Source organism: Rissa tridactyla, chromosome 2 (assembly GCF_028500815.1).
Source record: "Rissa tridactyla isolate bRisTri1 chromosome 2, bRisTri1.patW.cur.20221130, whole genome shotgun sequence".
Taxonomy (NCBI): Eukaryota; Metazoa; Chordata; class Aves; order Charadriiformes; family Laridae; genus Rissa; species Rissa tridactyla.
The window spans coordinates 122,722,618-122,750,154 of NC_071467.1; the positions used below are offsets into that span (position 1 = coordinate 122,722,618).

General features: G+C 39.1%; 1 protein-coding gene across 1 annotated transcript; it reads right to left on the reverse strand.

Moving 5' to 3' along the window:
- On the reverse strand, positions 1–27,537 carry GPD1L (glycerol-3-phosphate dehydrogenase 1 like). The gene is made up of 8 exons (XM_054192526.1): positions 27,407–27,537; positions 21,563–21,740; positions 20,082–20,222; positions 16,212–16,350; positions 14,933–15,045; positions 7,119–7,352; positions 6,596–6,702; positions 1–2,941 (listed from the first exon to the last, which is right to left on the reverse strand). Exons 1-8 carry the CDS (start codon positions 27,457–27,459, stop codon positions 2,845–2,847), a joined length of 1,062 nt encoding a protein of 353 aa, XP_054048501.1. The 5' UTR covers positions 27,460–27,537; the 3' UTR covers positions 1–2,844.

The window sequence follows — 27,537 nt, forward strand, 5'->3', positions numbered from 1 at the left end:
TTCCCAAGACAAAAATGTTTATTTGTACTAACTCTTCCAATGGGTATACATTCACAATCTTTAAACAAAATCAGTACACATATCTAGGGCAAGTTGAGTATGTATCATTAGAAGATAATGCCTTCCTTAGTAATTTATGTTCATAAATCAAGAATTAGTTACAAATTTACCGTCCCTTACATAGGGGGTAATGTTTTCAATAAGACTATCCCAGTACTAGGCAAAACAGAGTGTTTGTACAACAGGATTCTAATCACACAGTTCCAGTATCATATCACAGTCTTTTAATGAGCAGTAAATATTAATGGGGGAAAAATATCTAGTGCCAAGCTGAATGTTCTCAAGTACTGAAAAAGAAATACAAATGATGAAGTATCTATAGAAATTTAAATAAGTTTTAGTTACTGAAACCTCACTTTTTGTCTGAAAAGAAGAAGATCATTACAGACTGGAGGAAAGAATTCCATAAAACCCTCTTCTCTGGATTTGCCTTAGAATAGGCTTTTGTACAAAACAAGAACAATTAAGATTTTGGGGTTTCAGTGGTAGAAGTAGTATTGGAATAATAAAGAAATAATTTTAAAATATATATTAATTTACCACATTTAGCTCATATAGCCCTTTATGTATCTTACAAAATGCTACTGTTCTACATACTGCATGTAAAAAAAAGTTTTTATATATATGTATATACACACATACAAAGGCAAAGCCAATCAGCTTGGTATTCAGAAAAAAAACAAAGCATAAGCAGACACACTGAAAGTTATGCAGTAATGAGGAGTGTACACTCCACGTGTGCGTTAGTGTAACAGTGCTTCCAATCTTAAAACATCCTTTTAATTGTCTAAGCAGAGTGCTTACTCCAAGTAAGCTCTACCAGTGATTTCCTCAATTGCCACAAACATCTGATGTTACTTAACTCCTGGCCATCTCTTTTGTTTAGCACTAAACCAGAAATAAGGCAAAATAACTTTTCACATCCTTGAATATCTGATGACATTCATGAAATTTTCCACAAATTAATGCAAAACATTATAGGAGCACAAGAAATGGCACCCCTGAGCTGAAGCATCTTCCTGTCTACACAAAGCTGCCCCAATGCTTGCCTATTTCAGAGTAATCCAGGCTACTTTAAGTAAGTATGACAATTATTCCCAGGCATCCCCTTTGTTTTAGTGAGTTTAAATGACAACTTAAAGCTTCAGGATGGGTTTGTGCTCACGATTTCTCATCTAAAAACACCACTGAGAACAGTGAACAACAATGGCGATACTGCTCAGAGGTTTGGAGTGGATATTCAGAGCGGATGGGCATTTTTGTTGAGCCCTGTAAATCTCAATGCTAACCCTTGCCTCCAAGCTGCAAGAACGAGTCCACTCTTTATACACCTAGCATATATTTTACCAAGAAAATTACAGTTTATCATACAAGAAAAGCAAGACAGATGTCATTTATCTTCTCTTGTATCAACCTTTAAAAAAAAAATATCAAAAAACCCAACCCCACGCCTAAACTGCATAAAAATCACAAGTTTTCAAATAATAAATAAAATTAACCTCCCTGATAAAGCAAAGGTGCCTGAAAAAAACTAGTTGAGATACCTGGGGAATAAAAGAGACAGATGCCTTTGAGAAGCTTTCTGGGAGATTGGTCATAAAGGACTTGATCCAGCACCCATTAAAGTTTTATCCAGTGAAAGAGTAACTTCAGAATTCATAATTTCTGATGGTTCAGGACTATGGTCCAGTTGACGTTAGTCACTGGCAGGCACTGAAATGAATATAGCCAGTGTACTGGCACATAACCCTTTGACAACACAAGCATGATCTATCAGGGAATTCCCCAAACATTCCTTGGAGTGTTGTGTGGAGTGCAACACTTTGTAGCTGATGGTTAAGCTAGAAACACAGCATGACAATTTTGAGCAGTGGATACCCAAGAGTATCCCTCCCCACCCACCGAACAATACCAGTGAAGAACGACCATAGGTACCAACACTAAAATGAACCCTAGGCTCCAGTGTTCAGAATTCCCAGGTCAACATCTCCCACTCGTTTCAGGGAATGGGATTCTAGAAGAGCCTAACTCCCAGGAACAGTAAGGGAGAAACACAGAAATATAAAAATACAAGGATTAAAAAACAGAAGGGGAGGTAATGATTCCCCTCTAGAATATTCCCTTTAAAACAGTGTAATTAAAAACTTTAAATTCACTTAGAAATTGGTTTCAAAATAGTCTGACAGTTTTAAAGACTTTCAAAAATCAAAATATTCTTCACCAGACTTCATTAAAATATCCCTGTAGCCCCCTGAATAACTGCTACCCCTTGTTTTGCATTAATATTGCTTAAATTAATGTAATCATAAACATGCAAAATGTTAACATTTCAATGCGTATGCAGAATAAAACCAAGTTCTAATAGAAAGGCTCCTAATATTTCAAGGTTACAGGCTTGATTCAGTCTTCATCAAAACCAGTGGGATCCTTCCCAGGGTGTCCAGTGGATTTTGGACCTTAATGAGAGACAATAAAACATTGTGTTTTATGGTGTAGGAACACACACAAAGTACACTTGTGTATATACAACTAGATATGTAGTGCAACTTTTGCATTGCGCATCTTAAAACAGTTATATTTTAGACATTAAAACGACAATCACCAAGCCAACACTGCATGCTATGTCAAATTAGGCTGTAAAACAAAAACCAATACCCAGAGACATTCATGTTGTTACTGTTGCCTAGTGAGCAGCTTTGAACGAAGCTTAATGATACATCCACTTGAACCAAAATATAAATTTGAAAGGCAGAAAGCTGCATTAGTACAATGGCCTCATTGATTCTATAGGTGCTCTGGATGACTTTGAAGGCAGGATATCATCTCTCTGACAGGCTTCCCTTCATAGCAGATTTGATACACAGCAGTGAAGAGTGGAAACCTGAGGAAACAAGGTGGGGAAAGCAAACACGGAGTAAATTTAATCTGTAACATTTTCTTAAATGAAAGAGATAAAATGGGGTGAGGAGGAGGAGGGAAAAGAGAGAGACTAAAAAAATCAATTTCTTTTAGTATTTGTCAAGTGCTAATGCTGGGCTGCAAAGCACTGGATAAATACAGAACCTACACGCATCTCTAAAACGAGTCACTCTCAGAAACGTAGCTAGCTATAATGGAGGCTGCAACATTCATTATGTATGGCATAACCATTAAGTGATCTCAAAAATTAAAAACACTCGCATCTTTCCTTGACATTCTTACGGCAGTACTCATCTGTGGTTAAAAAGGATGACTGGCACATCAGTTATGCATTATCTCTGAACAATAATTTGATAATACAATTGCAGAATGTGACACAGAGAGACCCAAGAAGAAACTGAAGGTCAAGTTTCTAATAAGAGTCCAAAATTAAATGTGGATTTTGAAACACTAAATTCAATCTCTCTTCCCCCCCTTTTTTCTTTTTTTTTTTAAATTGGCCACGTTTCCAACAACCACCAAATTATTCAGGCTTCTCTGATTATATGAAGCCTTATTACAGCCAAGATGCTTTACAGAAATTTAGATTTGCTTTTTGTCTCTCTTGGATAGTGAAAGCCAGACAAGCCCTATTTTCGTACAAAGCTTGGTGAATTTTTAAGGATTAATTATCCGTTCCCCCTGTACTCGGCACTGGTGAGGCCACACCTGGGGTACTGTGTCCAGTTTTGGGCCCCTCACTACAAGACAGACATTGAGGTGCTGGAGCACGTCCAGAGAAGGACAATGAAGCTGGTGAGGGGTCTGGAGAAAAAGGCTTATGAGGAACGGTTGAGGGAGCTGGGGTTGTTCAGCCTGGAGAGAAGGAAGCCGAGGAGAGACCTTATCGCTCTCTGCAGCTACCTGAAAGGAGGTTGTAGAGAGGTCAGTGTTGGTGTCTTCTCCCAAGTAACAGGCGATAGGACAAGAGGAAGTGGCCTGAAGTTGCACCAGGGGAGGTTTAGATTGGATATTCAGAAAAATGTTTACACTGAAAGGGTTATTAATCATTGGAACAGGCTGCCCAGGGAAGCAGTGAAATATTAAATTTCTGAGCGATTCAGAATACATCTGGACTAGGGCTTTCCCCTCAGGAAAGCAGTTCCATAAGTCACTCTAAAGATTTATCTGTAATGCGCAAATGCAGTACAGAACTGAACCCCCAACCAGTACTAAGCACCATATATGCTTGCCGATACACTCTGCTAGCTTGAGTTACACTCAGGTAACTCCGGCATCACCACATAGCTCAGAACTAGAGCCAGAGGTCACACGAGAAGCCATGAGCCATTCAAGAGTGCCATTACAGCATGGTGACTACCACATTCTCAGGGGCAGATAGAGGATTTGTACTGGGCTGAATGCAATATACTTTGCACTACTGGGGAAAAAAAGGGGTGGAGGAACGGACATGCCTGTGAATTTAGTGCACCATTTCTATGGCTTTTGTTACAAGTCCTCAATTCAAAAATGTAGAATTTCGTTTTTATCTGAAACATTTTGATGTCTGGCTAGGAAACACGCATCCATTTCTTCTGATTTATTTTTGTGGAGAACAAGACAAAAATAGTAGCAATAGCAAAACCTGTTTCAGGTCAATCCAACTGACTTGATTTTTAGTTTTATTTCATTGGTGAAACCAAAATTAGCATATAGCCACATAGCTGCTTTTTCAAATTCAATGCCATACTGTTTAGGTTGCAAAACCCTTACTAGGAAATATGCAGAAAAAAAATTTACACAAAGACTTTTGATTTTATTAACAAGCCTCACTTATCACTCACTTTGTATAATATATTGGGCTTGGGGGGAGGGAAGGCTGGATTTGCTTTTACCATAAAAACTTAAATGTAGGCACTAAGATAAAATTTGTAATGCTTATGTGAGATTTTAGTATAGGCGGCCACAAAACATGCAAACCTCCCGAAGCAAAAGCAAGTTTCACACAGTTTTAGATACAGTACTGGCAGTTACTTCTCAGTGAAGAAGTACCACTAGTAGAATCCACATCTCGATACATAAGTCTTGCTGTTTATCGCAGAGAACATTACTCTGCTGTGCTCAGGTCTGCCACACTACACACAGGGAAAGCAGAATCAAGGCTGACTGCAGGCTCAGGGCCCGCAAACTCCAAATGCATCTTATGTCTGAGCACATGAAGAGGGCTTGTTCTACAACTGTTGAAATTAAAAAAACAAATTGCACTGTAAATATCAATAGGCTTCAACCCTCCTACCAAGGCTCTTCTACTGAATTTTGACTTATTTCTACGTAGCCTTGGGACCCTTTTTGTAGAACGAGAGTATGAAATTTTACTCTTACTAGACTCTTACCTCTTCACTTTGAAACTGTGTCTGTTTATTTTGTTTTGTGTTTTAAAGCAGTAGCAACAAAGTTTTCCAAAAACACTTTGAAAGTTGCTTTCAAAAGTCTTGCTGAACGAGACCTTTTATGAAGAACTGACACATACATGTTGATATACCGAACAGAAATTAGCAACTCCGTTTTCATATCTTTCATTAAAAATACAACCCGAAGTCTTTTATAATGCACTCTATTAGTTGTAAGCTAGAATATGGAAAAAACAACTAAACAACCAAAAAAAAAACCCCAAACACAACATCCTGTCTCATTTAGGGAATCATAAACAGCAAAAACTGAAGCCAACATTTTAATTGTATTTTTTTTTCTCCAGCTAGCTTAATTACTGTACACTGCAGAGACAGACTTAGGTGCCTTACACCCAAAGGTAATGTTAAACAATAAGTAATTTAATGCAGTTGATCCATTAAAACTAGACTTTAAAAAATGCTTTGGGAAAAAGAAGTAACAGGGCTTTGTCTTCTGACTGGAAGTCATTTATTTTCTGATTTTGCCTCATCTACAAAAAGGAACAGACAGATGCATCCCTTAATCTCATAAGGAGACAACTGTGTGTGTGGCTTTAGGAATCATGTATGTTCTGACTTGAATACAAATGAACAAGCCAGGACAACCTGCTTCATTTCATACCACAAAACAAACCTGACCTGCACAAGCAGATGGTAGGTTTTATCGTACAGCAAACTAGAATTCACATTAAGAAAGGGAACTGTGGTATCTAAGCTAGAATCCATGAGGACAGAAGCAGACACGATCCAGCTGATCAGCTATACAGATCCTTAATAACAACGCTCCTCTCCTTGGAGGTAAGTAATGAATTTACTACTATGAAATGAGCTGTAAAGCCTCTTCACAAGTCTCTTTAGGAATCTCAGCTTCTATTTTCATGTATTTTATTCTTTTCACATGTTAAACCACACTTGCTGTGCTTTTCTGCGATAGCAGAAGGCAATAATACATTCTGCAAACAGAAGGGCATTCACAAATTTAATGTCACATTATTAGCTCTAGCTACAGCAATATTATTTTGAGGTTCTGTTCACTTCTCTCTGTGATTTTAACTGGGGATTAAGCTACTCATATGACAGTGATTTTCTTTTTGGCTATTACCTTCATGAAGATATCAACATCAAACACACATAAAGAATTATGAAAATAAAGGGGTACACGGAACTTCTTATCTGTTCTTACTTACTTTTCCAGCATTCCTTTCTGCTTGAGGATGCGATACACTTCTGCAGAAGTCTGTGGTCCTTGCAGTTTCTGACCATTCAACATTTCTTGCTCCAATTCTTCAATAGACTAAACAACAGTGGGGGGGAAAAAAGGAAGAGAAGGAGAGCTATGATAAAGTTTTCATAAGAATGACATCATCTGGATGGGAAAAAAAAAAAAAAAAAAAAAGATGTTGCTAAGGGTTTCTCCTTTCTCAAAAATGGCCTTTGAGTGAGCATATATAATATTCTCTTATATTCTTGTTTGGAAATATTCTTCTTCTTAAATCTGCATCTCCCAACACCTTATCTCTCCCACTTTTTTTTTTTTTAATCATCCCTCCTTTTTAACACCTTTACGCTCAATCTAGCCTTGTAACACGCTCAAAAAAGAGGAGTATTCACTCAGTACAGCTAGCATGTCTCAGGTAACTGTACTATTTCTCTACCAAGCCAGGAGCGCTAGTACTTGCAACAATCTATTTCATCCAGTGAATAAGATACCTTTCCAGTTTTAACAAATGCTTCTGCTACACGTCGATTCCGGCCACCGTAACACGTTGTGATGAGATCAGCAACTCCACAGCTCTCCAGGAAAGTGGCAGTAGACACCTGTCCTTTGCAAAAAACTCTGGCAAAGGCAATCATCTCCATTAGGCCAAGGCGAATAACGGCAGCTTTGGTATTGTCACCGCAGCAGAGGCCATCACAGAACCCGGCTCCTACTGCTACTATATTCTAATAAGAAGAGAAAAAACAAATGAGAAATGAGTCAGTCATTGCTTACAGAATCCTAGGAGACGCCAAAGGACAGAATGCAGATGACCGTAAGAACTGCAAACACTTTACTAGCGTAAGACTAGGTTGTTGTTTTGGGGTTTTGAGGTCTATGCGATAACCTTTAAAAAAAAAAATAATATAACAAGTCTCACATTACTAAGTATTTCCAAGGATAAAAGCATACTTCGAGTCTGGAATAAGCTGCCCCAGAGGCTATGGAGCTATTATTATTGACTATCTATAAGAACAAACAGGTTACACTACAACCAAAAAAGGTTTTATCTAGATTGAGGTGTTCCTGCCCTGAGGTAGGGGTGAAGTTAGACTGACATCCCAAAGCCCTTTTATTCATATTCTCTTTATGATTAAAGTAATACTGAATCTAAGGAACATTTATTGACTTCCATGCTGATACGCTAAGGAACCAAACTCAGCCAAGCTAATAGTATTCAGCCTTTTTAAGTACACAGAATTCCTATAACAGTAATAATAATTAATCAAGGATTCACATAAGGTTCATGACACAGGAAGACCTTTCCTAAGCAAATAATATTGTTTTTTTTTCCTTAGACCTGGTGACAGCCTTCTACAAAGAACGTACTGTTTCATCATTTCTGCATCAGCCATGCAGTCCGTTCTTTGGTTTATGAACATAGAGATTAGCTGAGAGACATCTGAGTGAAGTGACTATAAAAACTATTTTCTGGCCTGGGAGTGAGAATAGCCATGGTTAGTTTGTCCCTAACAAAAAAAATAAATAAATCAAACCCCACCAAAAGTGAACACATGACAGAAGAGACGGCATTCTGACATACAGATAAAGCAAACAAGGAAGCAATTGATGGAGTAATATCTTTCCACATGCAACAACAGCAGCAGTGACCTCAACAGAAACCACAAGAGAACCAACATTATGGCATCTAATATAGCACCCGATGCAGGGAAAAAAAACCAACCACCAAATAACCAAACCAACTTTGTCACTGAAGAAACAGCAATAGTCAGAAGTTGCTAACGAAAGCAACACACTAATTAAGAGGCGATTTTGTTTTGTTTTTTGAACTGTAAGAACCAAAAACTCCAGGCAGCTGCAGTGCTGTGTGGCCAGTCATGGCTAGGCAACTCTCAATCAAATGCAATGAGGCATTGCTTTTTGAGCAGCTAGCTGAGGCCTAAAGGTGACCTTAAAAATTTCAGACATATCTCAACATCAGACCTGAAGCAGCAAAAGATGATCAGACTTTTAAAGCTGGTACTTCAGATCATCTTGGCTTAAATCTTGGCTGTGATGATTCAGTCCAGGTATGTTTTCATCAAACGCCTCTCCCAGACCAACCTTCAATATTTGTTCATTTGGTGGCAAAGCAAGTGGAAGTCAAACAGGTATTTAAGAAGTTTTCAGACAGGATAGACCACTTAAATGAAATTTACACATATGTGAACTCTGCAAGTGTTTAGGGCTCAGCTAAAGAAAAAAAAATTTTTAACAACCTGTGGGCTTTTTCCATATACTTCTTGAACACTCCAATACTAAACCTTCCCCTTCCCTTCCCTCCCCAACTTTGACTTTCCTTTCCACTTTGAAGCAACCTACCTGATCATAATTTACAGTATGATTTGGCCTGTGGTATTTTGTTGTCTACTTCTATGTCTTGCAATGTTTATTTGGAACAACAGAAATATTGTTTTAAGCAAGTCATACCAAGAATACTTACTTCTGAGGAAATATGGTAAGGAAGAAGGGAAATTGTGAGTCTAACTCTGAAACACTAAGCTTTTCATTTGTACAATGTCCCCATTGTATGTTCTTACACATAGTTTGCAAATAATGAGGAAACAAGACAACTAATTATGCTCTAGAACACTCCCCCACACCTCGGAGACTGTTACACCCTAGTCTGCACAACCCTCAAACCACAACTATGAATTTACAAGATCTACCATCTGATTTCATTTAAATCCTTGAAGGATCTATGACAACTCTCTCGTGTCTACTATAATGTAGAGAACTGAATTCTACCACACTGAAAGTTACACCTTACTGAAAGATGAACCACTCCTTTCAAAAACAAACCACCAAAAAAATCTCACAAAACTTGAGACCAAGTCATCTTTCTGTCCAAAACAAGACCAAAACAGGCAGCTTGGTACTTGTTATCACTGGGTGCAGGCAGTAAGTCGAGTTTTTTTTCCAGGAAGATGTATAACACACAAGAGCCTAATGGCACTAGCAGTGTAGTGATCCTATGAGAAGACGACTGAGAGGGGGAGAATCACCTATATATCTGGACAAAACATCTCTTTGTATCTGATATGGTTGATCCTGAACACTGCCACTGCAAAAGCCTACACCTGAAGTTACAAAAGTTCCTGCAAATGCAATGGGTATGCATTTGTGCAAGAGGAGAGAACCCATGTTTCTGTTAGCTCAAAAACTGACTGTATTTGCATACGCAACGTGGAGGTCTGAGTGGTCAATAAGCAAGGATGATTTTAGCCTACAGACAAACCTGTTATTCCAAAGGTTCAAAAATACTGTCACAAAATGAATGCAACACAATGTTCCTCTTGGCCTGAGGGATTCAGAGCTCTCAAAACCACTCCATGCTCGAGCAAACATTTCCCCCATCTCGGCATTAACAGCTTTTCACATTAAAGCATGCATCCTATAGCAAGATGCACAGGGTATGTTTATATTGCATATGGTTTTAAGCTACTAAAATACCTTGCGCTAACAGGTGAGCCTTCAGCTGGTCTGGTATCCAGATGCTGGCATTAGTCCTAGTTATTCCAGAACATGAGTAAGGACTGGACTGTTATTTTATCACTTGGATAGTGAAGTTATACTCCAGAAAATAAATATTGATGCCAGGCAGTGCTCACAGTATGTGTCACAGCGAATGAGAAAAGTGTCTTTTACTTGCACGTGACCTGCTGCAAACATGCCAGAGGTCACAAATGCAAGGCCAATAGATGACCAAGGTACACAAGTCTGCAACTTTGATGACAGATTTTTCTCTTACACAGTCAGTGCTCATAAATATCCAATAGTCCTACTCTGTTTACAGCCAAGTTTGTGGAGCACTCATGAATACAGCTTCGGAAGCCATTTCTGAGACAACCATTACCTCTCCATAACTAAACGGATCTGCAGAGAACTAAGCAGAAATGTTAATTCACCTGGGACATCCAGCCTTCCTTGAGGTCGTGTCGCAGCTCAGCACAGCCTGCTTACCCTCCTGCTTACACATGAACTTGGAGAAGCTCCTTGCTTCACATCATGGCTGAGAGGGCTCAAATGAAGACTCAATAACTCAAAGACAGTATCAGCAGGACTGCCAGAGAGGTTAAGCATAAACTGCTTGCTTGCTCCTGGCAAACTTGAAATAATGGATTTCATTTCCACTTAATCTCAGGAAAGAGTAATTACACAATCAACTTCTACAGTACCTAGACTAACTATCCAACAGCGACTGCCATAAACAGAGTTTGCAGGACCACCTTTGTTAGTAATAATGCTGGGTTACATAACCTGGTAAACAATAAATCATTGTTATACTTCTTATTTCTTGGCTTAAGGCTAAGCTGGAGTCATAAGATTTAGAGATGTGCCTGAAGCGACCTGAAAGGCAACCACAGCTGCTGCTCCTTCTGCTTCCTTACATTAACTGTCACCTCTGTCTTGGTCCTTGGCTGCTGCCACTTGAGGGAGTCCAACTCTCCAGATCCCTGAACAAATACATCAGGCAGCTGGAGCCCGGCCATTTTGCCATATCCAGAGATTAGATTCTCACTTCTCTTTCCCTCATGCTCACCCCTGTCACCGCTGCACTAGGTAAGTGATTTCAGTACAGTTTACAACCAAGAATGCACCTACCAATGTTTATATTGCCTCTCAAGTACACTGCTAGGTTCATACACCAGCTCAATCTTGCCTCACGTCTGTGCTGTTTGATTGTAAGACCACACAGTGGCACAGGCACTAAGGACTCTAAGGACACCTCAGAGGTGATAACTTTGGGTCTGTGCTACTCTGCAGCATCACATCCATCAGCATCCAGGAGCACATCCATATGTATGCATAGCTGCACGTACTACTCTTACAGCGCTGTAATAACCTTTAAGCACTTCCTAGGAAGGCCCCTTCATGATCTGGCAAATGGCAGCTGAACTTGTAGGTGGCCCTGGGTCAGGCTGCCTGTAAAGCCAACTGGACACTTTGAAACCGAACTAGCTGAATTTAAAGTTAGTTAATTTCTGACCCCAATCCTTAGAAAAGGTCAAAAAACAAATGTGAAATGTGCTTCAACCCTCAAAAGAAAAAAAACTTGATAGTGAAGAACATGCCAAGCACTTTTTGTTCCTATAGCCAACAAGTTACTGCAGACAGTTGCTCTTCCTCAGTATCATCAGATTTTGAAAACTGACTGCCATTGCCTATTCAGCCAGTCTCCAAGCTGACGCACAACTCAGTTTCACTGCACTGATTTCTATACATCTCCATCAGCCCACTGTCACAAAGCATAAATACAGTAAATGAAATGGCTATTCCATATATATATATGTATATGTACATAAATAGCAATATGTATATAAAAAGTACATGATCTTTCATGATGACCCAGCTGCAATACCTATTATTACAGTCTGAATTCAAATATGCTTCAAAAAAACCCAAATTTCAAACCTGAAATTATCATTATCGTAAGGGAAGCTGTGCTCAGAGCACTCTGTTACCCTTCTGTATTTTTTCCCAACCTTTAGGTAACCATCCATATTGAAAATCTTCCCTGTTTAGAAAGGCTTGCAGAAATAAAGAGCAAGGTAAGCATAGACTTTTAACAAGATCTAGTCTATTATGCCAGAAATACCAGAAAAGTCTCCTTTTCCCAAGCTGGTATTTATAGAAAAACGCAGAAGCTAGCAGAATATAATATTTCTCATAGTGTAATATTTCTCATCTCTTAAATACCAATACAGAAGTTGCTTTTACTATTTCCACATCCAAAAAGACAGTTTGGACTGGCCCATGTGCCTGCTTACTTCTGTCCTCTAAGCTGAAGTTTGCAGTGATGCTGCTGACATTTTGAATTGGCACAGCTACAGAAAGGGAGTAGAACCCCTCTTTTTATACACATCTCTTCAGACAACACAACACCGTCATCTTCTGAAATAGGAATTTCCTCCTTCCAGAAAGTTAAATAATACTAATTTTTACTATCTTTTCATGAAGTAACTTTCCAAGTTTAATAAAGTAACTGTCAGCTGACAGAACCTACACTTTAGATTTTCCCCTAAGAACAATCACATGAAAAGATGCTTATTTCTCAGATTTTTTTTATTACAAAGATGATTAGATTAATCATAAAAACCCAAAATGCTTGTTGTTACCCTTGGCAGACAATTCCCCTAATAATAAGAATGAACAACTTCTACGGAAAAAAAAGCTAAAGTTTACATTTCACTATTCTCATCTGAGCTTTGCATTTTGCTCTGCACAGGCAATAAAAACATAGCCATCTGTTTAATTTTAGCTTCTTCATTTTCTTTCAGAGGCGTACATATTCCCAATGCATTAATAAAATTTTGCAATGTTCAAGCTAAAAACAGCTCAGGAAATTATTTACATGCTGTTAGCACAAGATTTAGGATTCAACTAGAAAGGTTTTTAAATGAAAAATTACTTTTAAAGATATTATTTTAGTAATATTTTCTTTGAAATTAAGGAAGAGTTGTATGTTTAAAACACATCACCTATATTAGCATGACTGATCTATGCCACTTGATATCAGTTCATGCCTTTTAATCAGGTAAGAAATCCACAGTATTTTTAAACAGGTTAACCTAGCCTTAATTTGCTTTTTGTTTAGAGCTCATACCACGCATTTCTTTGGAAGTCTCAACTAAGGTAACAAAATATAGTGCAATCAAAACCAAATGACCAGAGCACACAGAATATATACAGCTTTTTAGAAATGGAACTAGAGAGTTCAGTCTGCAGGATGCATGTTGAAAAATGAAGGAGGAGGGAGGAACAAAACAAGGTTACAAAGAAAACACACAAGTTTCACCTCAGTAACTTTCCAGGTCAAGAACAACAATTTTTTTAAGTTCTTCTGCATTTCCAAAGAAAAGCTGGTATCTCGCCTGACTTGGACCTTTACAGTGGAGGTTCAGTGCCTGCTGACTAGCTGATCAGCTTGATGGGCATGTTCATCTCTAGCACCCTTTCATGAGATTTTTCTGGAATAAAAATGACTTGGGACAGAACTCCTCTATCAAGCAAGAATTTAAGCTAGCCACAAAACATCAGGCTGAGCAAATTTCAAAGAAAAATAAATCTGTAAAAGTTTTTGACTAATTTCATGGGTCTGTACACAGGGATTTCTTTTCTACTAACCTCCCACACCACCACAGCTTTTTAAAACAATGGCTGTGGAGCCAAATTAGGAGCTCCACAATCTTAAGAAATCGCTCTAAATACAGTAACTCCAAAGCATGTCACACCAAAGTGTATCCCATTAGCTCAGTGCACAGACCCATGACCTCTTCCTTCTCAGGACTTCCAGTATGACAGCTCTCAAGACAAAATTCCCACGAAAACCAGTATGTAAATACCATGTTATTATAGCTATCCATCTACTTCCCATAGAGCAGAATCAGAACTCCGTAGCTTAAAGGCATCGTTCATTGGCTTGGTAGCTTTGCAAGCGAATGATCTAGTTTACACATGATTTCAACAGAGAAAAAGCAAGACAAAATAATTATCCAACACATAAAAAATAAAAAAGCCAAATTATCTACTAAACCTATCAGAAGTGCTTCCATGATAGATATCAGGTAATGTGAACTATGGTACTATTGGCTAGGATGCTAAGCGACTAATGCCTTCCTTTCACAAATGTCCTGTAAATTAACCTGAAAAAAATAGCAATAAGAACATGTCTAAGCTAGCCTATGCTTCCTGTCAGCATCCATTTTGTTACCAGAAAAAATCCAAATGAGTAACTGCCCAAAATGACTTTTTTCCTACTCAGGTTATTTCTGCATGTGGTTATCCACACAAACGCTATGCAGTGTATGTCCACAAAATATAAAACAGTGTTTTATATGAGTGCTCACACTGTGTAAGTCGATGAAGAACGGAATAGTTTGTCAACAGACACAAAGGATTAATGACAACTTCTTTCTCCCTTTCTTTTTGTGAATACACTGTTGCAAAAAGAGAGAGGGAACTGAAATGGATTTAGAAGTATGTTGATCTGTTAGATGAAATCAACACCTGTTTCATGACTGTGTGTAAGCTAAGGGAAAGGTGTAGAAAGAGAACTTGGGAGATGGCGAGACAAGAGTCTAAAAGCCAACTCTCAGAATGTGCTGCTCCCTAATTTCCCATCTGGTCCTTCCGGAAATGTTATGTAGCAGTTTTATATGTTATATAAAGCAAAATTAATGCAATTCTTTAAATGAAAATACCCTCTTTTTTCTACAAGGATCACTGTTACACCTGTGTATCAACCGCAGCCTGCTAATCTTACCTTCAGAGCACCACAAAGCTCAACCGTATCTGCATCGTCTACTACAGTTATTCGGAAGTTTGGAGTCTGCAGGAGTTCTTTGAAGAGAAGGCCATTTTCCAAGATTTTGCTGCCTGTTGAGAGAGAGAAAGGAAGGCTAAAAAAAATGAATAATCTATTTGGGTGTTATTTAGCCTTTCTTGTGCAAGCCAAAATCCTTAAAAGCAGAGATAAGGTTGTTCTATCTTCACCCTAAACATATTCTTGTTTTAAGTGACTCAGGACATGTCTACATCACACTTAAAAGCTCTGCACTGAGTTACTCTGGACTTCTTCATAATTCATCGTCTGGTCAGCAGATTCTAAATAACAACTCCATTAATCCTCTACAATATCTCTTTTTTGGATCATTCTCTTTAAAAAGAACAGTTAATAATAAAACAAATAAAACAAAAGTATAGCAAGTGCAATTCTACCAATTATTTTAAGGTCTGCATTCCAGAAAAATACCCACTGATAAAGGCATGTCAAGGACGTTTTATTAATTGAGCATGTGCCACTGACAAGTGTTTCTAAGTACTAAGAGGTAATTCAACCATTCAAAAATATGTTCAATGCAAAAGCTATTAATGAGAGGTTACAAAGCTACAAAAGCACAAAACTTTACAAATTAACACTGAAAAAAACCATGAACTCTGTGCTATTATGTATGACTACCTGTATGCGTATACACACATGCCTATCTAGACACTGTGAAATCCATGACTAGGCATACCTTTGTGCTGCAAAGGTGTGCAGACATCAACACAGAACTAAAACCATGTCTAGCTTTTGGGGGAACTAATTATTTTGAGAAATTAAAATAAGATTTTGATACCTTAAAAAACCCACAACCCAAACATGCATAAAAGTACTATCTGTGACCATAACACCTGAGCTGGAGTAGAGAATATAAAATCATTTATCCATATAAAGCCATACAGACCCAAGAGAAATCTTAAGCACACTAATAAAATAAAGCAGTTTGTTATGTGGAGGGTGTTAAAAAGCATGCTTAGTATTTCACTTGCTAGGGTGAGACTAAGTAAAATTGCACTCCTCCCTCTCCCTCTATTCTCGGTATTGTCCTAGTACTTTTGGAAGTATAAACATTCTAGGAAATTCAACATTAAAATAAGAAGCCACCAACAGTTTCTGATAACAGCCAGCTAATGTTGAAAACAATAAAATTTTAACTATTTGGTGTGGAACTGTGAGGACAGGAGCATGTTTTAAACATTCTCATTACTTGGAACAGTACCTATTGTGGTTTCACAGAATTTCTCTGCTGCGACCTCATTGGCAATGTTAGCTCCCATCAGCACACTGATGTCTATTCCCATCTTCTCTCGAATAATGTCAGAGATCAGTTTGAGTCCCTCCGGGCCTTCATCTATTCCCTGCAGCCAACATTAAATGGAATTACTGAAAAGTAATTCATTAGACACAGTACAGAAGAAAGCACATCACAATTAGTCTTGTCCCGGGTGGGAGGCCTATTCAGATAGAGACTAATGATGACAGACTTGCTACCAGTGAAACTTCTGCTACTGTGACCTGCCAAACTGCCTTCTTTGCATAGGAGGTAGCACCTTAAGAATTAGGACTAAACTCTAGATGATGGTAACAGTTTTTATTCCATGCTCAAAGCCCTAATTCTAAGTGCTGAATATTCACCATTGCTAGTTCAGAATCTCAACTGCTTATCATCAATGTATCCTTACTAAAACCAGTGAAGCATCATCAATCCGTCATTTGTGAATCAGGCCTGCATTTGGATTTGAAATTGCACCAAACCTCACACTATGGTATCCCAATAACTTATTTTGTGAAGACGTATCTGAACCGAAATATCAGAGACAGATTCCTCTGTGTATAACAACAGTTTACTACTAGAAACCCTGTTTAATCACTTCAAATACTACTACAAATGGAACAGCCATTCACAGATATGTAGAAAGCTAAACAACTAAGAATAATTTAATTTATAAGGATATTTTTTAGTCTGTATTTATAATGCACTCTTTACAAAGCATAAAAATAGGGGCAGAAATAGGACCTTAGAAAAGATTACCCCAGACATGAATACTGCAACGGAGAAGAGAGTCTGGTACCCTGAACTGCCTGAATGAAGAACTCCAAACAAGACTGCTTTCTTCTCAAAAAATCCTTTTCCCCTAGCTTGCTAAATACAGACTCCTTTTGAGTTTTTAGAACACGGGCACGGCAGCAAAGCTACTGAAATGGTCCATCTTTCTTAAACTATACGACCTCTTATACAGTACTATTTTTTAATGTTGGGGATTTGGTACTTTAGAGGATTGGTAATTTTGAATTATGACTTAGAGGCAAAAAGGCAGTGTGATCTTCTACTACTTTCAGACATACATATACACACACACCTGTATGCTGCCATTTGCATTTCCACAGGTCAGAGGTGCTATTCCTTAAATAACATGGTGCAATCAAGAGACATGCAGAAATGTCTGCATAAAACTAGCCAATTAATGTACAGACAACAGTGCTTATGTTTCTGCATTATTTTTCAATCTGTATTGCTTAATGCACAGCTCTGCTTTCTCATCTTTAATGAGCCATACAGAAAGAATGTGAAAGCAAGCACACATATACATGTTGTATTTTTCCCTCACAGTGTCTAACGTCCTCACAGAATAACCGTAAGGCCCCTCCTCTTAAGCAGGCAATTAATAAACAGAAAAGCATGCACACATTGGGAACAACTCCAAAAATGTGAATACATACACAATTATTCATCCAAGTGAACGGAGGCCAAACTCAGCCCCGCTATGGAACAGATGCAACTTCTGACAAAGTCAAGGAGAGCTGCACCTGTTCCTTGTAGAGTTAAACCCAATACTGAATGGCAAGATGACAGGAGGAAAAACAAACGCCCCTCCCTCCCCTAAAAACCAAGGCTCCAACATGGGAATTTCCACTGAGCAGCAATGATCCTCAGGCAATGCAAGTCCAATTCTGTGGCCTTATCGCTTGAGTCCTAACATGCCAGCCAGAGCAATCTCTGGGGCCTGTATATAGGTAGATGAAAGGCTGCCTGAAGATTATGCTGAGTGACCTCCACCTATCCCGCTTCCTGTGGACACTGATGGACCACTTGTTAAGTCATATACGGTTCCCCTCCCCACACCCACACAATGATTTGTTAGGTTTTCACAGACACCAGTGATCAGAACTTCGGTAAAGCAACACAGCTGCAAATGTTTCAGTGGGAATGCAGATTAACCAGCAGACAAATGTCTTTATTTCCCAAAGGCTCAGTTTTATTATCAGATGTTAGGCTCGACTTGAAGATTAGACTATCAAAAAAAAAAAAAAAAGAGAAAAAAAAGACTAAAAGATGACATACTGCTAACTTGCCAAGCAATTTAGAAAGCACAGAAACAAGACGTCCCACTAATTATATTTTTCAGAGCAGAACTGCACTTTAACTGCCAAAGTTAACACAAGCCACTTTAATAGTGTTAGCGTTGAGCATAATGAGACCACTAAAAATATGACTTTGATGAAAACAGCATGCATACAGAAGCTGAAAAAGTAAAGAATGCTTTCCCACCTCTACTACTTAGTTTCATTGTTGTGTTAAATTTCTGCCCTTTCTTCTTGAATAATACTTTTAATGATGCTCAGTTATACCTTTTCATAAAAGCTAACGTGCACTTTGCATTTTCCTGCAAAACAATTAAAAGGGGCCTCACACCAAGTCTTTTGAAAGACCACCAACTGATGCAGTGTCACAACATGACACTGGAAACCTGCCTAGTAATCAACTCCTCCTTCCATGGCAGGTGTCACTGTTTAAGTAAAACATAGCCATTAATCAACACCCTATTAAAGCACAGCTAATCAATAGCTAGAGCAGCAATCTCAAGGGAATATAGGTCTAGACTATAACTTCAGATATGTTGACATAAATCCTTATTTACTCCACTGATTTCCTTAGAGTTATTCCTATCACTAAGGGCATGAGAACATAAATCACATTTAGCAAATTAAAGAATAAAGTTTAATCTTGAGCTTACAGAAGAAAGAGCATAGACAGACAACTTCAAGGTAATAAACTTAAGGGCATCTAGGACAGTTGTGTAGTTTTGATGCTATGCATACGGCTCTTTTAACACTGTCTTATTTTATCCTTCTACAACATGAAAAGTTTTTCTGCAAAATGCAGCAAATGCACTTGGGAAGCATTACTTTTTCATACATCTCAGCAATGTATCAGGTCAGCACTGACAAAATAATAGAGATTTGACGGGCTTAGTTAGCCAAACTGAAGAGACAAGCTTGCAGTAAGTGGTGATAGCAGGTTTTTGTTCTTTTTAAGCACAGATCCATAAGTGTACCATTTTCCAGAAATGACAGTAAAAAAGGGAACGTGTGCTGAGAAAATGGCCTACTCTCAACTAAGTACAAAGCAACAACAAACCAGAATCTTCCTTGTGGGAATAACTTATTCTTTGCAGATAAACACACAGGAAAGAAAAAAATAAAGAAAAAAAATAAGCCCATCCTCATTTAAAAATTCTCATGCCACCAAAACTACAAACGCTCCAGTGAAATACTTCCTGTACCTCTGCCCCCTCCTATACTCCTATGCTCAGACTCTCTTTTTGGGCCATGCTGAACACGAACAGGCTCTCTTGTTGCAACATAATATTTGACATGAATAAGAGCACTATCCTCTCAGCCACATGAAATTCTCTCAGCAGCTCTTAAAATGATCAACTCAGTGTGTGGGTTGTGCGTTAACAACCAAAGCATTATGCTTGTGCTCTATTCTTCATCTAATGATGCGTTTTGAAACAACAAATAAAAGACTAGAAAGCTTGGTGGTGCAAAACATATTCACTCCCTCTTTTTAAAAGTCTTGTGAACAGCCTCGTTTTCCTCTTCCTGCAAGCACTAGCCTAAAATAAAACACTGCATAACAATCCACTAGTGACTGAGACAAATTTCAATCTTACATATAGAAAGGTTTAATGGAACAATCAAGTGAATAATGCAAAGAGACTTTTCATACCAAAATATCAAGCCATCTTGCTTTAGAAGGTTCCATGACACATTCTCAGTTATTAATGCTTAATATTTATTATACCTTTATGAGAGTTATACCAAGCGCTTTCTTGGGTACTCGTCCTGTGATTTCATCGCAGACTTTATGAATGAACTGATGAGGAATGACAAAAACCAGCAGGTCTGCATCCTGTACGGCTTCATTAAGGTTTGGGACAGCAACCTGTGTAGTTATGGGAGAGAAAGGCCACATAACTTCTAAAAATTAACACTACACACAAGTGTTATCTGGTAAGTAAAAGTATATTTTGGTTTTATACTGAATGCCACAAACTACTGTGCTTCGTCATTGAAAATAAACAGTAACAAACTCCCCAGAAAAGCAAAACAATTTAAGCTTTCAAACGAGCTATTTTATGTCTTGAAAGGGGCATCTTCACAGCCACCAGCATGGTTAGTGCAATGAAAATTAAAAACGTTCCATAACATTCAAACATGTACTTTGAGTAAGAAAATATAAAATAAGAAGCTGCCTTCTCTTTGACAAAAAAAAAAATAAATCTCAATTTTCAATAAATTATTGCATGCTGGAAAGTAGTTTCTTACTTAATTCCTTATACAATTTCTTTCTTCAGGCCTCTTACGCCTACTAGTACATATTCTCTTTCTCTGTTCTCATAGATTTTGTTAACCTTTTAAGAAGGTGATCTACTTTGAAGTCACTGGCCAAACTCCACTTTTCCTAACACCTGATGACCATCTTAAAATAACACTCAGGTTCAAAATAAGCTTGACTTATTGATAAACAGAACAAACTTGAACAAGCAAGGAGTGGACAGTGGAAACGCCACACTTGATGAAGACTATGGAAATGGGATTTCAGCGTTACTGTTAAAGAGAAAACTGCAATGCATGGCAATTCATGTTTTTCTTGCCCAAAATCTCTACTGAATTATCATCTGCTGCAGCTTCTTCCTATAATGTTTTTGGGTCAAGAGTCACCACCTGCCCACCCACCATCATGTTACACCAACACAGAAGAGATGTGGAGTCCCACTGTTCTGCCCTGGCAATGCTACATCCAACGTGCTGATCTGACTGCACATAGTTGAAATGCAACTGAGAACTAGATAAATTGCAAATGGCTTGCAGTTTGCTTGAGAAACGCTCTAGCTCTCATCCTGTATTACTTTCTAAGAGTTTCAAAGTTCCTAAAATCCCTTCAGTTCTCACTGACCAGCCAGCTCCCTTCCAAAGTTGAGGTCAAATTTTTTTTAATGGGTATGGTCAGAGCCGTTAATCTTGCCTTCATTTTCACATTTGCTTCCCTATACAGAAGCTGAAGTAACATAAAGACGACAGTGAGACTGGTGCGTTGGATTTACCTACCTGAGTAATTGCATACTTTTACTTGTTCAAATCTCTCATCTCATCAGTAAAATAGCATACAGTCTGAAATATTATAAACCCTAAAGCTGTTAACAAAACAAATTTCTACCTCCATTAACAGCATGAGCAATATTCCCTCTGCCCCATAAGTAGAGTTTAACTTCTGAGCCTTACCACATTATCTGGCAGCTTGTATCCGGGGAGATATTTTACATTTTCATGTTCATTATTTATGATATCCGTCAGTTTTCTCCCATTAATATTCTCCTCAAAGACCCACATCTTCACTGTGGAGGCAAACTTTTGCAATTTTTTTACATTGTTGCCTACTATTTTGGCAACCGCAGAACCCCTGCAGGAAAGAAAACAAAAATATTCTTTAAAAATTATGATTTTGCTCAAGAAGAAAGAGATTGTCTCTAAAATAAACAGCAGTTCACATGTTATTGGACAAGTTACTACATAGCATTTTTGATCTAGTAAAACAAGTGGAAAAATACACCAGTCATTCACACCTGCTGCTTTCTCTCAAATATACTTAGAGTAGGTTGCACTGAAACATTTACTGAAAGTGTCCTTAATTATTTTACTTGCTTATTGTCTACCCAGTGAGAGTTTGAGCTCTGTATTTCCACAAATCAAATGGATTATATCTTCAATGCAGCGGTAAAAGTGACATACTGAATTTTTTTAAAAATAGATCATTTTCACCTTTACGAAATGGGAAGCTTTCTTTGCTAAGATGACTGACCCATCAGTTGCTGTACAATACTGATATGCATTTAAAGCCAAGAAGCATTTGTATCTTGCATAAGTTGTAAGCTTTATGGTTATGCTGCCAACCTCACAGAATTTAACTGTTGCAACAGCTTCCTCTGAATTTGCAGGCAGACATTCGATCGCTGAGCTTACATTTTTCCCCCAAGAACAGCACACAGTGAAATCTGTAGGACAGTGATCAATTTTACTATTCAAATCTCTAAGCAGCAATGAAATTAATCAGAATTACTGAAGCTACATACAAGACGAGGAACAAACAAAACCTTCCCTTCCTGTAGCCTGAATGCTACATGGAAGAAAAAGATGCAATTTCATAAAGTCTGTTAACCTAACTTCCTTTCCCGCGACAAGAAGGTAGCTTCATAATTATTGATAACCTACTAAGCCAACAAGGAAAAGATTTTTTTTTAAATGTGATAAAAATACACAGAGTCACCAATCTGAGGCTTGCGTGTGTGGAAACTGCACACTTTATTAGGAGTCAAGAATACTTTAACTTTTCAGATCTAGTTATACTCACACAGTCCCCTACATTTATTATGGACGTTGCTTGTAATAAACTCGTAGCTGGGAACTAAACCAAACAGATTCATTCTGCTCTAAGAGCTTTTAATATGGCACAACTTGTTGTGCTATATTAAAGATGCGTGCTATCACAGGCCTAAGGTCACTTTCTAAGTAGTGGCAGAAAAAAATTATAGTATCCTAAGTAGACCTTCTTCAGTTAAACCATAAAACCGTATGTCTTAAAAGACTGGAATTTATTTCTCTAATAGCACTTCACACACTACAAATTCCCCAGGGGTTCAGGAGTTGATACAGAAGCCACAATTGTCAGCCATCTCTTATTAAGTTCATATTCTAGACCTGCGTGTACAGAGTGGTTTCCACTGCAACTCAACCCCCAAACTTCAGAGCCACATGAACAATATGAGTCACATTCAACACAACACAGGTATGTCCTCCTCAGAAAGCGCTTTGAGTTCCCTGAACGAAAGTACATTTACTACTGCAGATTTAGATACGAAGTCTGGATCCTGGCAAATCACCATCTTCGGTTTTGAACTTCCTTACATATTCTATGTACTTAGAGTTGATAAAGACAGACAGAAATAACTGATTCAGCAACTGTCCAACTGGGATTTTCAAATAGCCTGCCAGCATAAAGTTTGGCAGCGTATACTACTTGAGTGAGACATTAATTGCATTACTATTTAACACTTAAATGCCTTAGCTGTCTTTTTTTCAGCCTTTGCATGTAGTATTGAAAAAGCGAAGATTTGGCTAGTCTTAGTTCCTGAATTCAAGAAGATTCCTCTGATTGGCTTCTCTGGTTCCTCACTTCCTGTTGCAACAAATGTTGTATGACTGAATTAAGCAAGGTCAAACAACCGTCACCAAGTTTAAGATGGCTCTGTGCAAGGTGAAATACCAGCTCCCCACACCTGTTAATCCAACAAGCAAACTTACATTCTCTTCTGTGTCCTAATACTCTTCAGTGTGTACTCTGAAATAGTTTACTGGGATGCCTGGCTCGTCTTGTATACTCCTGACACATCACAAGGCAAAGGAATGGGAATCATTGCCAATTCATTCCTAGCAATAACAGTTCCAGCATGAGCCAGATTGCAAGACTTGGTGACTGCAGCAGCTCGGTTACACAAGAAAAAACAAAGTGAAAGATTTCCTCATAAACCTTAACCCTGACATGCTCTGAGGCATGCTATTCAACTAATACAACAAGGTAGTTGCATGCCAAATAGCAGTTCTCTTCCTTGCAATGAGTACAATCACATACAGTTCTTATTTAAAACTTTTGAAGAACTCTATTGGGCCTCACTGAGCCAGACCATGCACTTTGTCTCCTGCCCTTCACTGTTACACTGTATCACAGTTGGTCTGCTTTCCCCTCATCACTTTAGAAGTAAAGTACAAAACCCAGAAACTCTTAAACTTGCCCCAATACCAGCATCAGTAGAGGTCACAATATGCAGGTGCAAATAACATCATTAACTCTAGCTCTACCACTCATCCCTATAAAATCACCTCAGTTAAAACACAAGTTTTATGTTCCGTTTTCCTACGAGCCAATTTCTAAGCAAATGAACCTCTCTGTGCTGGTAACTTCCCCTCTCTTCCCAAACTCTGCAGTTTTTGTTCATGTTGAGTGACCAGATTAATTAAGGACTGTTTCCAGAAAAACAGACAGGGATAAATTCTGGTTGTGCACAACTTCTTAACCTGTCCTGGAAGTGTTATCAGAAGAGCAAGCTATAGTACATGTCCTAAGCAGCATTTGCAGTGTTTTAATTGAATCTGAGCACTTGAATCCTGAGGCTCCAAGGCTTATTTCCAAGGACTACCCTCTTCACATGCAAGAAAGCGTATTTTATCCCCTGTCTTAAAGATCTTAATACAATTACTTATCCACCATCTGAGCAACCCTAAGTGGGCAAGGCCAGCAAAAAGCACAGCTCCTCCTGTGCTTCTATGCCTTTAGAGCCATCTGTCCTGTCCCATGATCTTCCATCAGGTGTCCAGTGACCCCTGCCAAGTCAACTTCATTGTTAAGGTGACCTTCCCCCTAGCAAACCAACCAAACAAGTCTGACTTGAACTAGCTTATCATCCCAAGGTGATTGGCTCAGCCCTTCTAAAGAGCCACTGTTGTGCCAACCTCCTTTAGCGTTTTTTTTTTTTTCATCCCAGATATAGGTTAAAAGGCTGTGAGAAGGCAAAGATGTCCATTACAGTTACTGGCACTTGTGGGACAGAATCACCTCACACAGAACCCCAAAACCTCACAGTCTCCAAACTGCTAAAGATGCCAAACTCCATTAAGTTCAACTGCTTATGTGCGTACAGTCACACACTCCCATAATCCAGGCTTCAAAAATATATTACCCCAAAATACCACTGATAAGATGCACATCAGTGCTTCAATTTCTTTCTGTTTACCTGCTTTTAAGCATTAAATGCTTCCACTTGAGAGCCACAGGCCCCAGTTCAAACAGGCACTTACATGCACACAGGTACACAATTCAAATTAAGTTCAATTTAGCTGAATGGTTGCATATATTATTGAATCACAGTGCTCTTTGCAGTCAGGGTTTGGTGTCTGTCATGCCTTGGACTCTGAGGAAGAATTGGCTGCCTCTCCAAGAATTATTATTTTCAGAAACATTCAGGGTGGTGGGAGGGAGGAGGATGGGAGAGTTGTTGCACATCAAATCCTTGCAATTTAAAATTTTTTATTACTTTGGTTTCTGCTTTCCTGCCACAAAAAAATTGCCACACTCCTAACAAATATGAAATAAGCTATCAGTTATTTGAATACATTTATTTCCAAAAGAAAGAAAAAAGCTGATGCCTGGTAATAGCAGTATCTCTTTCTCTCAGCATTGCAGATGTAAACATTTTGCCACCCAAATATCCATCCCATTAGGCATAAGCTTTTCTTGTTATGAAATTGATCCAGTGAGGTGAAAACAAAATACATGTGTATGTGGTTATTGCTAATAGCTAGTATCTACAAATCCTTTTGCTTCTTTGAGTGTGTTTCACAGTGCAAACTTCCTGTAAAAAGTTTTCCTAGATTTCAAGCATGGGAGAACGGCAGCAACACTCCTAAAAGATTGATAAGTCTAACTACATAATTTCCTGTTTGACATATATTGTAATGCACAGTATCTCCCCATTCATCTTACAAGCTAGGGCAAGGAAAGCCAGAGATGCTGCACCAAAATGTCAACGAGCCATCACGAAGAAGAATACAACTTGGCAGCTGCTGATATTTTTAACTATGCAAAACAGCAGCAAAAGCCAATTGCACAGAGGGGGCAGGGGACGAGCAACAAGTCTAAAATCACCTTCAAAAAAGGCTGTTTTGTTTAGTAAACTGCAGTACCTTGCTCTACGCCAACTCCTCTGCATTTAGATTTAGTCTTAAAAAAAACAGAATCACAGAATCATAGAATCTGGGTTGGAAGGGACCTTTAAAGGCCATCTAGTCCAACCCCCCTGCAGGAAGCAGGGACATCTTCAACTAGATCAGGTTGCTCAAGTCTGGCCTTGAATGTCTCCAGGGATGGGGCCTCCACCACCTCTCTGGGCAACCTGTTCCAGTGTCTCACCACCCTCATTATAAAGAGCTTCTTCCTAATGTCTAATCTAAACCTACCCTGCTTTAATTTTAAAGCCATTACCCCTCGTCCTATCGCTACAATGTTATCAGAAATAATGTATGCTTAGCAATACAAGTGACAAACTGTGAAGATACATTTAGATAACACATTGTACTTAATTTATTCATTGTAAATAGGGATCCAGGGTAAAACCAGTGATCAGGAAGGTTGAGAAACTGAAGAAGCAAAACAAAGGATTATTTACATGATGCTCCTCTTAGAGGATTGATTAGGAAATCTATTGTGTTCAATGGATGCAACAGTGAGTTTATTTAAGTCTAACTATAAACTAGTGATAAATGCAGCAATAAAACCTCGTCTCAAACCCCCAGTCTGCCTCAGCATAATCAATTAGAAAAAAGAAAAAGTATTTCAAATAACCTAGCGTCTCGCAACTCTTCTTTGAGCTACCGTGGAAAACAGATAACATAGGAAACCCCAGACAACACTTCTGGAAGGAAGCGGACTTGTTTCAGAAGCCCTACAGGCAGCGCTTAGTTAGTAATGATTTGCTGGGGAAAAAAAAAAAAAAAAACCAAACAAAAAAAACCCCAAACAAACCGTTCAGTATCTTTAATGTCCACGTCAATGACATCGGACAAGCCACATACAACAAATACCAGGTTAAAAATATCCTAAATAACGTCTTCACAGGACAGGTGGGTGCCTGCAAGCGACGCCAAAACAGGGCGCTCGGTTCTGCCGCTTCTCCCCCCCGTATTTACTTCAGGGCTGCACCTCAGCCGCCGGGGGAAACCGAGGGCTGGCGAAGCCCACCCGAACGGCACAAGCGCGACCGAAACCTCTCCACAGACCAAGCCCCGCCGCCGGCGACACCGTGTTTCACCCTCAGCACCAGGGCCGTCGCCTCCCGGGGCGCGGCTGCCCTTACCGCCGACCACCCCCTGAGGGAAGCGCGGCCGCGGCGCGAAACCCTCCGGCTGCGGAGGCTCCGACAGCAAGGCCCGGGCGGGCACGGCCCGCGGGGAAGGTCAGGCCGGAGCCACCCGCTTGAGGTGTCAGCCCTGTCAGGGGCTGCCGCCGCCGCCACTCACCAGTTCCCCGAGCCCACGATGCAAACCTTGAGGGGCGCCGCGGAGAGCGCCATGGCAGCGCCACCCGCCAATGGCCGCGGCGACGGACACTCCCTGAGGCGGCCCGCCTTACGCTCCCCCGCCTCCCGCCG

Excerpts from the sequence above, each read along its gene's own strand:
- GPD1L (XM_054192526.1), bottom strand. The coding sequence starts at position 27,459 with ATGGCGCTCTCCGCGGCGCCCCTCAAGGTTTGCATCGTGGGCTCGGGG. Across the intron at positions 15,046-16,211 it reads ATTCTGTGAAACCACAATAG|GCAGCAAAATCTTGGAAAAT; the intron begins GTACTGTTCCAA and ends CTCTCTCAACAG. Across the intron at positions 2,942-6,595 it reads CAGAAAGGAATGCTGGAAAA|GTTTCCACTCTTCACTGCTG; the intron begins GTAAGTAAGAAC and ends TTGTTTCCTCAG.